General features: G+C 37.3%; 1 protein-coding gene across 1 annotated transcript in view; it reads left to right on the plus strand.

Annotated features, from left to right (window-relative positions):
* Positions 1–206: 206 nt before the first annotated feature.
* Positions 207–15,289, plus strand: part of LOC126101027 (39S ribosomal protein L46, mitochondrial) — a 40,534-nt gene continuing 25,451 nt past the window's right edge. Inside the window, exons 1-3 of the mRNA XM_049911692.1 lie at positions 207–361; positions 492–681; positions 1,731–1,867. Coding sequence (XP_049767649.1) covers positions 292–361; positions 492–681; positions 1,731–1,867 — 397 coding nt within the window. The 5' untranslated portion in view covers positions 207–291. The remainder of the gene's footprint in view (positions 362–491; positions 682–1,730; positions 1,868–15,289) is intronic.

The following is a 15,289-nucleotide window of genomic DNA, read 5'->3' on the forward strand; positions in this document are numbered from 1 at the left end:
TCTTGAGGTAGCATGGCAAAGTGACGTCGGGGAATATAAACAAAAATGAAAACAACAATAAACAAATAATGATAACTAGAATTAAATGCAGGTCAATACGCGTGCTTGAAGTATAATTGCCGGCACGTTAATGGAAACCTGGTGAAGACGCATGTGTTTTAGGAACATCTTTCCTATAGTCATCTTTGATTTAGGCTCATCATGTAGTATACTAATGGAGTATCTTCGAGATTTATAACCAACCAGTGTTTCTGGCGGGTGTTCGGATGTTTACGTGTGAAGTTTGTAAACATGAAAATGATAAACTCGCGTGTGTTTTCCTTACTACGAGTCTGTGTAGGAACACGCGTTACCTGCAAAGGTAAATTTCTGTTTCGCATCAAATTCTCTCGTACGGAGTTGCTGATAAGAATTTGCGTTTATTTTTTTTTTTGGTTATCACAGTTCATAACGTGGTAAATAATTCACTTTTGCAACTTCTTGGTTTAAAGGAAATATTAGATGTTGCAGTACTTCAGGAAAAGAAAGATGGGATTTGCTGAGCGGCGTATGTTTGGAGAGAGACCCGATTATTACAGCTGATATGACGGACATAGAGAAACGATTTTCGGAGTACTTGCAAACTATTGAGTTCGAGAACAGCATGAAAAGCGATCATGAAATACGTCACGAGCGAGACAGGTACTTTGCATGGAATATATTGACGTGTTTCAGTCACAGTAACACATTGCTGTATTACCTGTAAACAAACGTATCTGCACCTTTTAAAGAACACGGAGTATCTGTGTTGGTCCTTTTCAGTTGGATGAACTGCTTCAAATCACCTTGAAATTCTTCTTACACGTAACTCTAAGTAAATATTAAAAATTAAAGTATAGCATGAAAATGTGAACTGGTCATGTATTGTCATAACTTTTTGAATATTTTAGTGAGACTGTGTGTTCTTTTACTACGTTTTACAGTTGCCCTGAAAAGTAGCAGAAATAATTATATGTATAGCCTGAACGCATGGACAGTAATTGCTCGTCAAAACCAATTCCATTTCAACATTGTTATTAAGTCATTTTTTTTAATTTATTGTAAGTGTGCCAAATCTACCTTGTATATTTATAACTTGCTGTGTGGAAGTAGCTACATCTTATGGACTATACATTGATCATAAAAATGCATGTAAGACATGGTTGCCGATTTACAAAAAATTTTGAATTTTGTTACTGTGAGGACTGGTTTGATATAGCTCTCCAACCTTGTCTATCCTGTGTAAGGTCATTCATCTTTACATAACTGCTGCATCCTACACCCATTTGAACATGCTCGCTGCAGTCAAGCCTTAGCCTCCCACTACAATTGATTCTTCCCACTTCTCTTATAACCGAATTGACTATTTCTTGATGCCTCAGGACATGTCCTGTCAAACTATTTCTCCTTTTAGTCAAGTTTTGCCATAAATTTGTTTTCCTCCTGTTTTGATTCAGTACTGTATGTCTTTATTAGTTATCTATTCTAGGCCTACCCATGTAATGTTATCTTTCAACTATAGAATTCATCATTTCATAATGTACTGAAGTATGCCAACTATAGGCCTATAAGCTTTCAAAATATATCTTGTTGTAACTTTGAAATTAACTTCTGTAGAACACCTAGAAAAAATATTGGTGTATAGGTCTATAACTGAATTACAGTCTTTTGGCATTATTACTACTTTTATTATTGTTGTTGTTTTAAATCAGGAAACAAGCTGAGCTGTTGAAAAAAGGTGATATTAAAGATGTAGACTTAGATCAGGTGGTGAAGCAAACTGCCCAAGACTTTGAAGATGCATGCCAAGAAGAACTGAATAAATTTCAGTCTGCATCTAGGTTAACAGGTTAGTAAAAGAAAAGTGGCAGAAAATTTATATTGTGGACTTCTGTATAATAGAAAAAGTGAATAGTTTTCATTTAATTTTCTATTATAACCAACATTAATTATGCTATTCAGTTGGTTACCATAGTATTTCCTTGTGTTTTCTTTTTTTGGAGTCACCATCCTGTGAAGAAACCTGCGTTGAACTTGAGTTTTGTAGATTTTCTCCATTAAGCAAAGCATTCCATGTTTATTTAAAAAAATATTCAACATGTTTAAATGGAACATTAGAAGAAACTTAATTTATTGAGAGGTAAGGTTAAGTACTATAGGCCTATTTTCATCACCCTCTTATGTCAATGCAGTGGCCATAAGTGAATAAATATCTGTCCGGTTTTGGCTCCTTTTAAAAACTGATATAAAACTTATGTAATATAGAATTGGGCTGCATCAATGGTTTTCAAACTTTTTGGGCCAATGGCTCCCTTGATCTGAACATAGGCACCTTTGGCTCATTTTGCACACTAAATTCGTCTTGAAATGTGGGATAAAAATTTCTTTGTAAAATGTTGAAGTAACACATTTCGATCATCTTGTAATATTTTTACACTGAAGTCTTGCAACAAAGTCAGTGGGAAAAAATGAGCTTCCTTCTTCATATTCAGTTCTTCAAATTTTGACACAAAATTGGAAGTTGCTACATGCATCTTTTTCTCCTCATTCATTTGTAATATATAATTCGTGTTGATGACTTCAAATGCTGAAAAACCTAGCTCATATAAGTAGGATGTTGCAGAAGGCATCCCAGCTTGTAGGTAGGGTCTTCTTACCTACTTGCAGATACTCCTACTTCACTAAACTCCAAAACCCAGACAGTGATGAAGAAGTAAACTTCAATTTCAGTGTAGAATCTGGAGAAACATAATAGTCAGATTGCTCTCGCTCTTCAGTGATGAATGTTGATGGAAGTTCTGCATTGAAAGGAAAGCATCTCTGTTGCTGTTGTGTTGATCAACTTGTTTTGAAAAGTACTTCAGAAAGTCATCACTGAGTTTAGTTAAATGACCCACAAACACAGGCTTCAATTCTTCACATAACTGAAAGTTGCTGTCTGCTGAAACCGTGTGAAGAGTGGAGAAAGTGTAATGTACATATTTATCCTCCACCATTTCTTCCACTGTAGTAGATGCTTTCTAAAAGCTGAAATTTTTTTCTGGAAGCTGCAGAATTCTCATTACCTTGAAGGGATACATTCAATGAATTTAGTTTTTCAAAGATGCCACAAAGATACGCCAGCATGAAAACGGTCACTGTCTGCGAACTTCTCATTAGTCAGATGTTTCTCTTGAACAATATTCCTTAAAGCCAACTAGAGTTGCTGTAGTACATTAGGAAAATGTGCTCAGTCCCCACATCAGTACACATTTGTTGGAAACATCTCGATGTAAGTGGTTGCTATTTAATAAAGGTCAACACAGATCACAGAGGACAAACAACAATTAAAAATGATGTGCATTCAACAAAACTAATCTTTATTATTACTGAATAAAAACAAATGACCTGCTTAGTATGATGAACTGAAATGTAACACACTGCCATAGCAACAACACTTTTTTTCTCCGTCTCTAGATATCAGTACTGGTACACACATTGTTCCTTCATTCAGAAAGCTAATAAACCAAATTATTATTTTTGTGGAACCACTGTGACACCATGATGTAAGGCTGCAACATCCCAGGGAGCCGCAACACTCAATTTGAAAACTCCTGGCCAGTATAACTACGTTTATTTTATTTAAGCAAGCTTATTTGAAATACTTGTGGTACTTTTTTATACCATCTTAGAACTAATTCATAGCACTGCCTCGACATATCATATTAATTGAGCTATGCTTGTAACATAGAACAATATGCAGTAAGAACTATGAAAAATATACTGTTTTTAACTCAAGGTCTTTGTGTTTTACTTATAGGAAAAGTAAGTCAGCCAAAGAATAAGAGATTTCAGTATTCTCCCGGTTGAGATAAAAATGTGCTAGAAGTTATTGTTGAGAGACAGTTGTACAACACTTCAAGAGCACCATTAAGAAATACAATTTCTGGTATATCTTCAATAAAGTTTTCTGGGTACTGTGGCACACATTGTTAAGAGAGAGAAAAAGGATTGGTTGACTTTGCGTAAGTTAGTTTAAGTTAGATTAAGTAGTGTGTAAGCCTAGGGCCCGATGACCTTAGCAGTTTGGTCCCTTAGGACCTTACCACCAACACCTGGCTCCTAAAGGGGATTTAATCATAGATCCTCAGGGCTGTCAAGCTTATAATGAGTCTTCTAACTCTGATTCAGACCATTGTTTGCAGTGATTGGTACTAGAGGATATGCACATTAGAAAAATGGAAAATGGACAGATGAGCTGTGAAAGTTCCTTCAAGCACATAAAGAATGTATTTTACTCGTTCTTGCAAGAAACTGAGATTCCCCAGCCTGCTGTAATATTTTTAGACAGACTGACTCTCCATTTGAGCAGATATTGCTGGAAAAACCACATCATATTTCCCACTTTACATCCTAATTCTGTACGTATCTTACATCTACTAGATGTAGCAGTCTTTGGACTAATGAAAAAAAACTATTTCAGACATTGTGTTCTGACAACAAGAGGTTTAATATTTCAAAATCTGCGGTACCTGCTATTTTGTTACAAATTATTTCAGAATGTAAAATGGAGCAAATGTTCAAGCAGGATTCAGAGCAACTAATTTGTTTCCATTTGATGCAAACAATGTGAATTATACCAATATAGTTGCTTATCATATGCCAGCTTCAGCTACAATCCAGTCAGCTATGGAGCTTAAGATTCATTTTATGTATATAAAAAACAAATTGATGCTGTCCTTCTAGATGAGTTTAAAGTAACCAAGAGAAGGAATTTTGACTGGGGAGGAAATCTGGAGGCATTATTACTTTTAAAGTTCTAGAACAAAATAGCTGATGACGTAGAAACGCTTGCTGCTAGTGGTTTTCATGGTTCTTATTGTATAATTTACTATGTTACAAGCAAAGATAAATTGATATGAGATGTCCAGGAAATGCTATTAATTAATTTGATCAGAGTCTACAAGCTGAGGCCCTTTGATGACAATCCATCAAAGAAAATTTCACTACATGAAGATAGGCATAATCCTTCATCCATCCAGAGTCTTGGTACTATTCAGATATCTTCATCACATAGTAGCAGTTTACATAATAGTGATATTACTTGATGGCCCACCAAAAGTCTTTTTCCTTTCTAAACATCGGTGACTCTAAATAACACTTCACGGAATTTGGATACTTCAACATCTTTCCAAAATCTTTTGTCTTTGATGATGTTCAGTCAACATAACCAAAATCAATAGCAGTAATTTTTTGGAAATGTTATTTATCACTGTGATCAGAATCTGAGCAACGAAGCACAAAGAGAAAGAAAGAACACACTCCTAGTGTTTTGACTAGTGATGGAACATCATGAATTCAAGGAAAAAGAGAAGCAGGAGAGGAACATGAAAAAGGAACAGAAAAGATATGAAGGAGATAAAGTGAAAGAAAAACCATTGGCAGATTTTCATTCAAAAAGGTGCTAAACAAGAAACAGACTGCAATTAGCTGATAGGCAAACAAGTTCTTCGGAGTAAGCAGATTAGATGACAGCATAGAAGAAGAAAAGGATAAAATTCATGTTGTTGTTTTTGTTGTTGTTGTTGTGGCCTTCAGTCCTGATCCTGGTTTGATGCAGCTCTCCATGCACAGGATAGAATACTATCCTGTGCAAGCTTCTTCATCTCCCAATACGTACTGCAGCCTACATCCTTCTGAATCTGTTTAGTGTATTCATCTCTTGGTCTCCCTCTACGATTATTACTCTCCACGCTGCCCTCCAATACTAAATTGGTGATCCCTTGATGCCTCAGAACATGTCCTACCAACTGATCCCTTCTTCTAGTCAAGTTGTGCCACAAACTCCTCTTCTCTCCAATCCTATTCAATACTCCCTCATTAGTTATGTGATCTACCCATCTAATCTTCAGCATTCTTCTGTAGCACCACATTTCAAATGCTTCTATTCTCTTCTTGTCCAAACTATTTATCATCCATGTTTCACTTCCATACATGGCTACACTCCATACAAATACTCTCAGAAACGACTTCCTGACATTTAAATCTACACTAGATGTTAACAGATTTCTCTTCTTCAGAAACGCTTTCCTTGCTATTGCCAGTCTACATTTTATATCCTCTCTACTTCGACCATCATCAGTTACTTTGCTCCCCAAATAGCAAAACTCCTTTACTACTTTAAGTGTCTCATTTCCTAATCTAATTCCCTCAGCATCGCCCGACTTAATTCGACTACATTCCATTATCCTCGTTTTGCTTTTGTTGATGTTCATCTTATATCCTCCCTTCAAGACACTGTCCATTCCATTCAACTGCTCTTCCAAGTCCTTTGCTGTCTCTGACAGAATTACAATGTCATCGGCGAACCTCAAAGTTTTTATTTCTTCTCCATAGATTTTAATACCTACTCCAAATTTTTCTTTTGTTTCCTTTACTGCTTGCTCAATATACAGATTGAATAACATCGGGGCTACAACCCTGACATACTCCCTTCCCAACCACTGCTTCCCTTTCATGTCCCTCGACTCTTATAACTGCCATCTGGTTTCTTTACAAATTGTAAATAGCCTTTCGCTCCCTGTATTTTACCCCTGCCACCTTTAGAATTTGAAAGAGAGTATTCCAGTCAACATTGTCAAAAGCTTTCTCCAAGTCTACAAATGCTAGAAACGTAGGTTTCCCTTTTCTTAATCTAGCTTCTAAGATAAGTCGTAGGGTCAGGTATTGCCTCACGTGTTCCCATATTTCTACGGAATCCAAACTGATCTTCCCCGAGGTCGGCTTCTACCAGTTTTTCCATTCGTCTGTACAGAATTCGCGTTAGTATTTTGCAGCCGTGACTTAAAACTGATAGTTCGGTAGTTTTCACATCTGTCAATGCCTGCTTTCTTTGGGATTGGAATTATTATATTCTTCTTGAAGTCTGAGGGTATTCCGCCTGTCTCATACATTTTGCTCACCAAATGGTAGAGTTTTGTCAGGACTGGCTCTCCCAAGGCTGTCAGTAGTTCTAATGGAATGTTGTCTACTCCCGGGGCCTTGTTTAGACTTAAGTCTTTCAGTGCTCTATCAAATTCTTCATGCAGTATCATATCTCCCATTTCATCTTCATCTATATCCTCTTCCATTTCCATAATATTGTCCTCAAGAACATCGCCCTTGTATAGTCCCTCTATATACTCCTTCCACCTTTCTGCTTTCCCTTCTTTGCTTAGAACTGGGTTTCCATCTGAGCCCTTGATATTCATACAAGTGGTTCTCTTTTCTCCAAAGGTGTCTTTAATTTTCCTGTTGGCAGTATCTATCTTACCCCTAGTGAGGTAAGCCTCTACATCTTTACATTTGTCCTGTAGCCATGCCTGCTTAGCCATTTTGCGCTTCCTGTCGATCTCATTTTTGAGACGTTTGTATTCCTTTTTGCCTCCTTCATTTACTGCATTTTTATATTTTCTCCTTTCATCTATTAAATTCAGTATTTCTTCTGTCACCCAAGGATTTCTACTAGACCTCGTCTTTTTACCTACTTGATCCTCTTCTGCCTTCACCACTTCATCCCTCAAAGCTATCCATTCTTCTTCTACTGTATTTCTTTCCTCCATTCTTGTCAATTGTTCCTTTATGCTCTTCCTGAAACTCTCTACAACCTCTGGTTCTTTCAGTTTATCCAGGTCCCATATCCTCAAATTCCCACCTTTTTGCAGTTTCTTCAGTTTTAATCTACAGTTCATAACCAATAGATTGTGGTCAGAGTCCACATCTGCACCTGGAAATGTCCTACAGTTCAAAACCTGGTTCCTAAATCTCTGTCTTACCATTATATAATCTATCTGACACCTTCCAGTATCTCCAGGCTTCTTCCATGTATACTACCCCCTTTTATGATTCTTGAACCAAGTGTTAGCTATGATTAAGTTGTGCTCTGTGCAAAATTCTACCAGGCGGCTTCCTCTCTCATTTCTTACCCCCAATCCATATTCACCTACTACGTTTCCTTCTCTTCCTTCTCCTACTATCGAATTCCAGTCACCCATGACTATTAAATTTTCATCTCCCTTCATTATCTGAATAATTTCTTTTATCTCATCATACATTTCTTCAATTTCTTCGTCATCTGCAGAGCTAGTTGGCATATAAACTTGTACTACTGTAGTAGGCATGGGCTTCGTGTCTATCTTGGCCACAATAATGCATTCACTATGCTGTTTGTAGTAGCTTACCCGAACTCCTATTTTTTAAATTCATTATTAAACCCACTCCTGCACTACCCCTATTTGATCTTGTATTTATAACGCTGTATTCACCTGACCAAAAGTCTTGTTCCTCCTAAAATGCATGAGAAAGTGAAATTGTGTTCCAGTGGGAACTTGGAAATAGGGGTAACTGTTCTGGTAAAATTTTGTTCAGTTTGGGAGAGAACAACAAGACCTGCAATTTTTAAGTAGGTGGCTCTTATTTTGGAAGTGGCATCTGATTCCGAATATGGAATTCAATGTCTAAAAAAGTTCTAATGCTCAGAAAATTCATTTTGATTACAATGAAAATGATTTTTCAACCATAACAGCCAAAGAAATTTTAGGGAAACTGCCAGGACCAGTTTTGATGCAAGGAGTACAGGTACTAAAAACAAAGTTACCCAAATCTGTTGACACATGTGAGAAATAAACTTATCTAGAGGTTGATTTAAGTAGTTTGAAGGCCAGTGATTATCATATTTATTATTAATTGTTTTCTGATCCACTCAGTTCACTTTTAATTACTTTATTTGTGTTTATTATCTTTTTTGCTTGAATAAAGGTCAAATTACTTTGTAGAAAATAGATTCTATAATTATTAAAGCCCCAATTTTATTGTAATATGTAGTCTCCAAAAGTGGGGAAATGATTAGCCATAGCTAGGGTTAACATGGCGAATACTGGGGAAGTACACTAACTTAGAACATTTGATCCAACTTGATTGTAACATACAGATTTTGAAACAATAGACACTTTTCTTAAAGTAATACGTAAACTTTTTTCATATACTAAACATATTGTCTAAAATATATCATTCATTGAACAGTAATCTGTATTCAAACACACCTTGCCAAAAGGGGCAATTGTACGAACATAGAAGTTGTGAATACTCGACATTTTAAAACCACTGTGCATGATCCACTTCTGTAATCTCTGATTTAGGCTGCCTGTGGGAAAGCAGTAGTTGGAACTACAACCTCATTTATGGGCTTCGAGATGTTAGGCACCTCAGGAAAATTCACCCCAAACTGATGTGGAATGTTTTGGGAGTCCCCTGTAGCTGGTCAGCACTTACTTAGTGGAAGATGAACAATTCCATTTTCAGAGTAGTTTGCAGTAAAGATTTTGCTACTTGTTAGGCAATATAATGTGCCTCAAATGCACTAACCTCATTATTGCACAGCTTACACTTTCATTCATCTTAATTAAATTTTTAGTAACAGACTACTTATGTGCTTAAATAGAAGATCCATTCAGTCTGCTAGAAAGCAATAACTGTCTGATCTCAGAGCTTTTTGATCTTTTTACTAGTCTCTTTTGCATGATAAATTATTCTGAAAACTAGGTCTTTCTTTTCCTAGTTTCTTTCTCCCCCTCTCTCATGCCCTCCCTTACCATTGTCTTCAAAGAAAAGCTCTGTATTATACAAATTTTGGACCAAGAGTGTGAATGCCATCAGAATTCAGTTCTTGTCGGTCCAGTTTCTTTTTTCTTGTTGTTCCAGTTTCTTTTTCATTTCATTTGACTCGAGGAAATTTAAAATGGTTTCTTGTGCAAAGCATATTTTTTCCACATAGTTTATGAACTGTTGCAAACCACTGTAGCACTTTACCTGTTGAGTGGGTCCAGATGATGATGATGATGTTTGGTTTGTGGGGCGCTCAACTGCGTGGTTATCAGCGCCCGTACAATATCCCAACCTTTGCTCAGTCCAATTTCGCCACTTTCTTGGATGATGATGAAATGATGAGGACAACACAAACACCCAGTCATCTCGAGGCAGGTGAAAATCCCTGACCCCGCCGGGAATCGAACCCGGGACCCCGTGCTCGGGAAGCGAGAACGCTACCGCGAGACCACGAGCGGTGGACGAGTGGGTCCAGGTATCACTATTTAATCCTTTGAGTCCCAGCAGTAAGAAAACCTAGATAATTTTTAAAAATTTACAAAATTAATGTTTATTATCATCGTGAGCAATGAATACAAGAAGTAATTGGTAAAAGTAAACAATCAGTAGTTTTATGAAGATGGTTTTACTTTTGAACTATCAGTGCATGCAATGGAAACTACATCCTACTCTTGGACAGGTAATGAAAATGTTTTCCATCCTCGGAGTCAAACCAGTTACGTCTGGTCTAGCATCTGATGATCTTTATCACATGTCAGTAACTGTTCCAGTCCTAGTGAATATTTTTGATGACCTCAGTGTCATTGGGGTCATTCAATTCCAAGTGACATAGGAGTTCAAGCTCAACCATCCTTCATTTTGTTGAAATTTTTACAGATTACACTTGATGGACCAGCAGAATATTTGCTAACTTTCGGCTCTGTCTGTAAGATTATTTAGCTACTAGAGCCATTTTCACAAGGGCTACTTCATTTGAAACTGCTGTTATGCTGTAAAATCCTTGTTGGGCTGCCATTGTTGCTGTCCTAGTAGAGATAGGATCCTCTGACCTAGCAGAGATAGGATCCTGCTACCTACTATTCTGACACAACATTTTGTGCAGAATACAGACATAATGTAAATGAAAATCTGAAAGCAATGCTCATGGCACTATCTCTCTTCAGACTTATTGAAAAATTTTGTAGTGACAGTTTTCACCTAATGTTAACAAAGAATAGATAATGACTAGAAGGTACTGGAAATGTGATCATTTGTCAGTGCCTTGTCTGCTTACCTGTCAGAAAATTAGAGAATTATGCCTTATCTGTCAGAAGTTAAGAGGATTATGAACTTTCCTAGAAATGTATTCACTCTGTTGCCATACTCTGTACTTACCAATTATACCAAATTTTGCCGATCTTAAAACCATGTATTTCAAAATTCACAATGCTGATATTACAGTTATTGAAAATACTGATAAATGCATTTAAGGGTGTCAGAAACATTTTAATTATAATGTCATATGCATTAAGATGTGCAAATTTGGCTCAAATTGTGGTGTTTTATCAGTAACTGTACATTGTTAATTTAGTGTTAGATAACATTTACATTAGTTTTTGGGGTTCAGGAGGGAAGCGCCAAACTGTATATCCAAAGGTCTGGGGCTTGATTCCTTGTCAATAATAGGATTTTTGCCTGTTGCTTCCAGTCTATCATCTCTGGTACTGTTTGTTACTGTGGAAATTACAGAGCTGCAGTGTGGTTTGAAATTTATACTACAGATCTCCCTGTAATTGACTGAGTAAATAATAAAGGCAAGTGCATCCTATCTCCAATAGGCCTATGTCTGTTACAGCATGTGTGAAATAAGTGATAAGTGACAAAAAATAAAAATCCCAGGACTGACGACATCAAAACCATAGTCTGGCAGTTAACCACTGAAATACATGCAACTAATGGGAATGTTGTCAGGCTCTAAATTAACCCAAAAATTTGAGCCAAATTTGTACTTCTTAACCAAACAACATCAAAATTAAAATGCTCCTCATAGACTTATATGCACTCTTTTTTGGTGGTATCAGCATTTATAAAATCAGTGGTGACTGTTTTAAGACACATGCCGTTAATGGTAACCAAAATTTCGTACATTTGGTATTTTTGGTAAATTTAGAGGCTGTGATAGTGGTTACATTTATAAGTAAGTTCATGATTCACTCATTTTATGACAGGAACGTTGACAAGGCATTGACAAATGATGATATTTCCAATACTTTTCACTAATTAGTTACTCCTGATTAAAATATTGGGAAAATTGTCACTACAAAATTTTGTAGCAAGTTTTTCATGAACAATGCTTTATGATTTTCGTTTATATGATAATGGAAAACCCTTTTATTTGATTTGCACAGCAGGACAAAAACAAGTGGTCTTGGTCCACTATTGCCCACATCGAAACTGAGTTTATTGTGCAGTTTCACTCCCTATGATTCTAGTAAAGCCAGCCAACTACCCTTGAAGATAGTAGGAGCCCTTTTAATAGTTCATTATTAGACATGGATTCTTCACAACTTAATGAGCTGAATATTTTGTGTATTTTGACGTCCAACACATTGTACTGGAAGATTAGGTTTGGCGCAGTTTCATAACCCTCACCACATAGTCTCCACTTAGGGGCTTCTTTCTCTATACTCATCACATGTAGGTGTCTCTTAAAGTCCCATAGCCAGTCATTAACCCTGCAATGAATTTAATCTGCTTCCTGTTCAAGTTCAGGATTACAGAACTTCTCTTGAAACATGGCTTTCTCATCATTAGATTACCATGTTTCTGTTTTTGACTATATTTCAATATCCTACTTGCTGCTTCCTCACTCAGCTGCGTAATTTTGATTGTACCATCACCTTGATGATGATTAGCACAGTTTCTGGTCCAATAAAGGGAGTCATCACACCTGCCCTGGCCAGCTATGAGCATTTTAATAGCCATGGCAGCTTTCCCATGCTTTCCCATTGTCTGACAAGGGTATCATGGTATGCTGCTACAATCTCTGATCTCATTGCAGGGGCTGGTAGGTATTTCAGAGCTGCTTGTTTGTCGAAATAAATGTAGATGCTATGATCCTTGTAGCATGTTGTACATAAATTGAAATTGTCCTACACACACACACACACACACACACACACACACACACACACACACACAAACACACACTCATAGCAGATACAGAAAACCCTTGGTGGAATGTAAATAATTTAAAGTGTGAAGGAACAACTTACAAGTAGTAGAATCACTAAGTAGTTGAAAGGGACAGTCTTCTACATATAACTGAGCATCCCTAATATGCATTTGTTATTTCTGTATTCTGAAAAAAAAAAGTTTTCAATATGGCAGGTTGCAAGGTTTATTAAATCAGAAAGAATGGCTTGCCAAACTTCAGAATTTTATAGACATCTGCAGTTTCGAAGAATGTGGCCCTTGCGAACAGGCTGAAGTACCTACATCAAATTACAGACAGAGACAAAAGCTGGCAGAACTTCATGTGGATCCCATGAATATGTTCTCTACAGATTTAATCAAAATTGAAGATGATAGAGATGGGGAATGATCTATTATGGATCAAATTGCAACTTTAATTTTCTTTTCATTTGATTTATCTTGTGGCCAGACATCTCCCATTGCACTACTCTAACCATTCTTTTCTTATAATAATAGTGATTTGCGCATGGATGTGTGGAACATTAAGTAAAATAAATATTTGTCCTCGAGATTCCTTACTCTATCATGCATTTCGACATTCAGTTTTCAGTCTTGTCTGTTGCATTACGTTTGTTGGAATTGGTGTAATTAATACTGATGGACTTAATAATTCTGATTAATCTGACACCAAAGGATTAAGCTTGACAGGAAACCCTTTATTCAGTGAAAACAGGAAGCTAGTGAATTGTAATCCAGAGCAACAATACAGAATAAAAAAAAAGAACATGGAACATGAAAAACACAGGAATAAATCCAGAATGAGATTTGCACTCTGCAGCGGAGTGTGTGCTGATATGAAACTTCCTGGCAGATTAAAACTGTGTGCCAGACTGAGACTTGAACTCGGGACCTTTGCCTTTCGCGGGCAAGTGCTCTACCAACTGAGCTACCCAAGCACGACTCACAACCCATCCTCACAACTTTAATTCTGCCACTACCTTGTCACCTACCTTCCAAACTTCACAGAAGCTCTTCTGTGAACCTTTCATGCTTGCCCACGAAAGGCAAAAGTCCCGAGTTCGAGTCTCGGTCCGGCACACAGTTTCAATCTGCCAGGAAGTTTCACAGGAATAAATATTGCACATGGAGAATGGAGAATCACACATGAAAAATAAAAAACCAGCACCCCAGCCAATTGGACATAGAAGCCTCTGACAGCTGCAATTCACTTATTAGATGCAAAACACAGCGCCTCGATCAGCCTGTTTAGCTGTTTATAACTACCTCGACAGCCGCAATTCAGCTGTTACATCACAGGACACTGCACATATACAGACTATGCGACACATCGTGCCTCCACACTAGCAGTTAACAGCTATCGTGTTGGACTCTGTAACAGCCCCATTGATTGAAGTGGAGAATTGGTATCAAGAAAACGGTCGGGGAACTGGACACAGCATCCAGAGTTCCTCATGTGGCCAGAGGAGAGAAGTCAATGGGACTCATCACAGTGCTCACACATGAAAGACAGTCCGCCACAACATTACCGGTTCCCAAAATGTGTCAGTAGTGAACTGGGCTACAAACTCTAGATGCTTGAATTGGCAATGAGGGCAGTTGACACTTTCATGTTTGAATGCAAAGGTCATTCGTTTATGGTCTGTGAATATAAGGAACACTTGCACTTCAATTTTAGGGTGGAAGTATTTCACTGCTTCACATACTGCCAGGAGTTTGCGATTGTAGGCGCTCCACTTTCTCTGAGATGGTGACAGTTTTCAAAATAAGTATGTCAATGGTAGCCATGAACTGTCTGACCACTGCTGTAGCACCACGCCGATAGCCGTGTGGCTTGCATCCACCAATACTGCTAGAGGTGCATTGAGCTTAGAATCAGCTAGAAGTGGTATGTCTGCCATGCTCTGTTTGGCGGCCTTGAAAGCAGAATACACAAACTCGGTCCACTGCACTGGCGAGTTGCCCTTCTTCTGAGGACTAGTCAGTGCTGCAGTCAATGGTTCCTGCTGGTTTTTTATCTGATGTAAATATGAGGCCAAATATGCCTTTGTGTGGTTATCTGAGAGCACTGTCTCTACTTCCTTTTTTGTGTAGTAATTATCAAGTTGTGTTAGAATAATCATAGACATCTTCAAATATCCAACTTCTGTAGTAAGATTTTTTTACTTTTTTTCTTAGATGTAGTTTAGTGACATACTTGTTTAAGTGTGTTAAAATGTTCATATATTTGGCCTTTGTAGCAAGATTATTTAGTTTTTTTGTAAACGTCATATGGTGACTGCATCATAATAAATTAATGGATCAATTACGTCTACGAGCCTCTGGCCTTCTATGTTTAAAAGAAATACAACCCTCATTTGTTTTAAGGATCTTACTCAATTCTGTTTCTAAATGTTTTTGTTCACTACAGCATGTTGCATGAGGCAGGTGGCAGTGATAAAGATTCAACATACCAATG

The sequence above is a fragment of the Schistocerca cancellata genome, chromosome 9 (assembly GCF_023864275.1).
Source record: "Schistocerca cancellata isolate TAMUIC-IGC-003103 chromosome 9, iqSchCanc2.1, whole genome shotgun sequence".
Taxonomy (NCBI): Eukaryota; Metazoa; Arthropoda; class Insecta; order Orthoptera; family Acrididae; genus Schistocerca; species Schistocerca cancellata.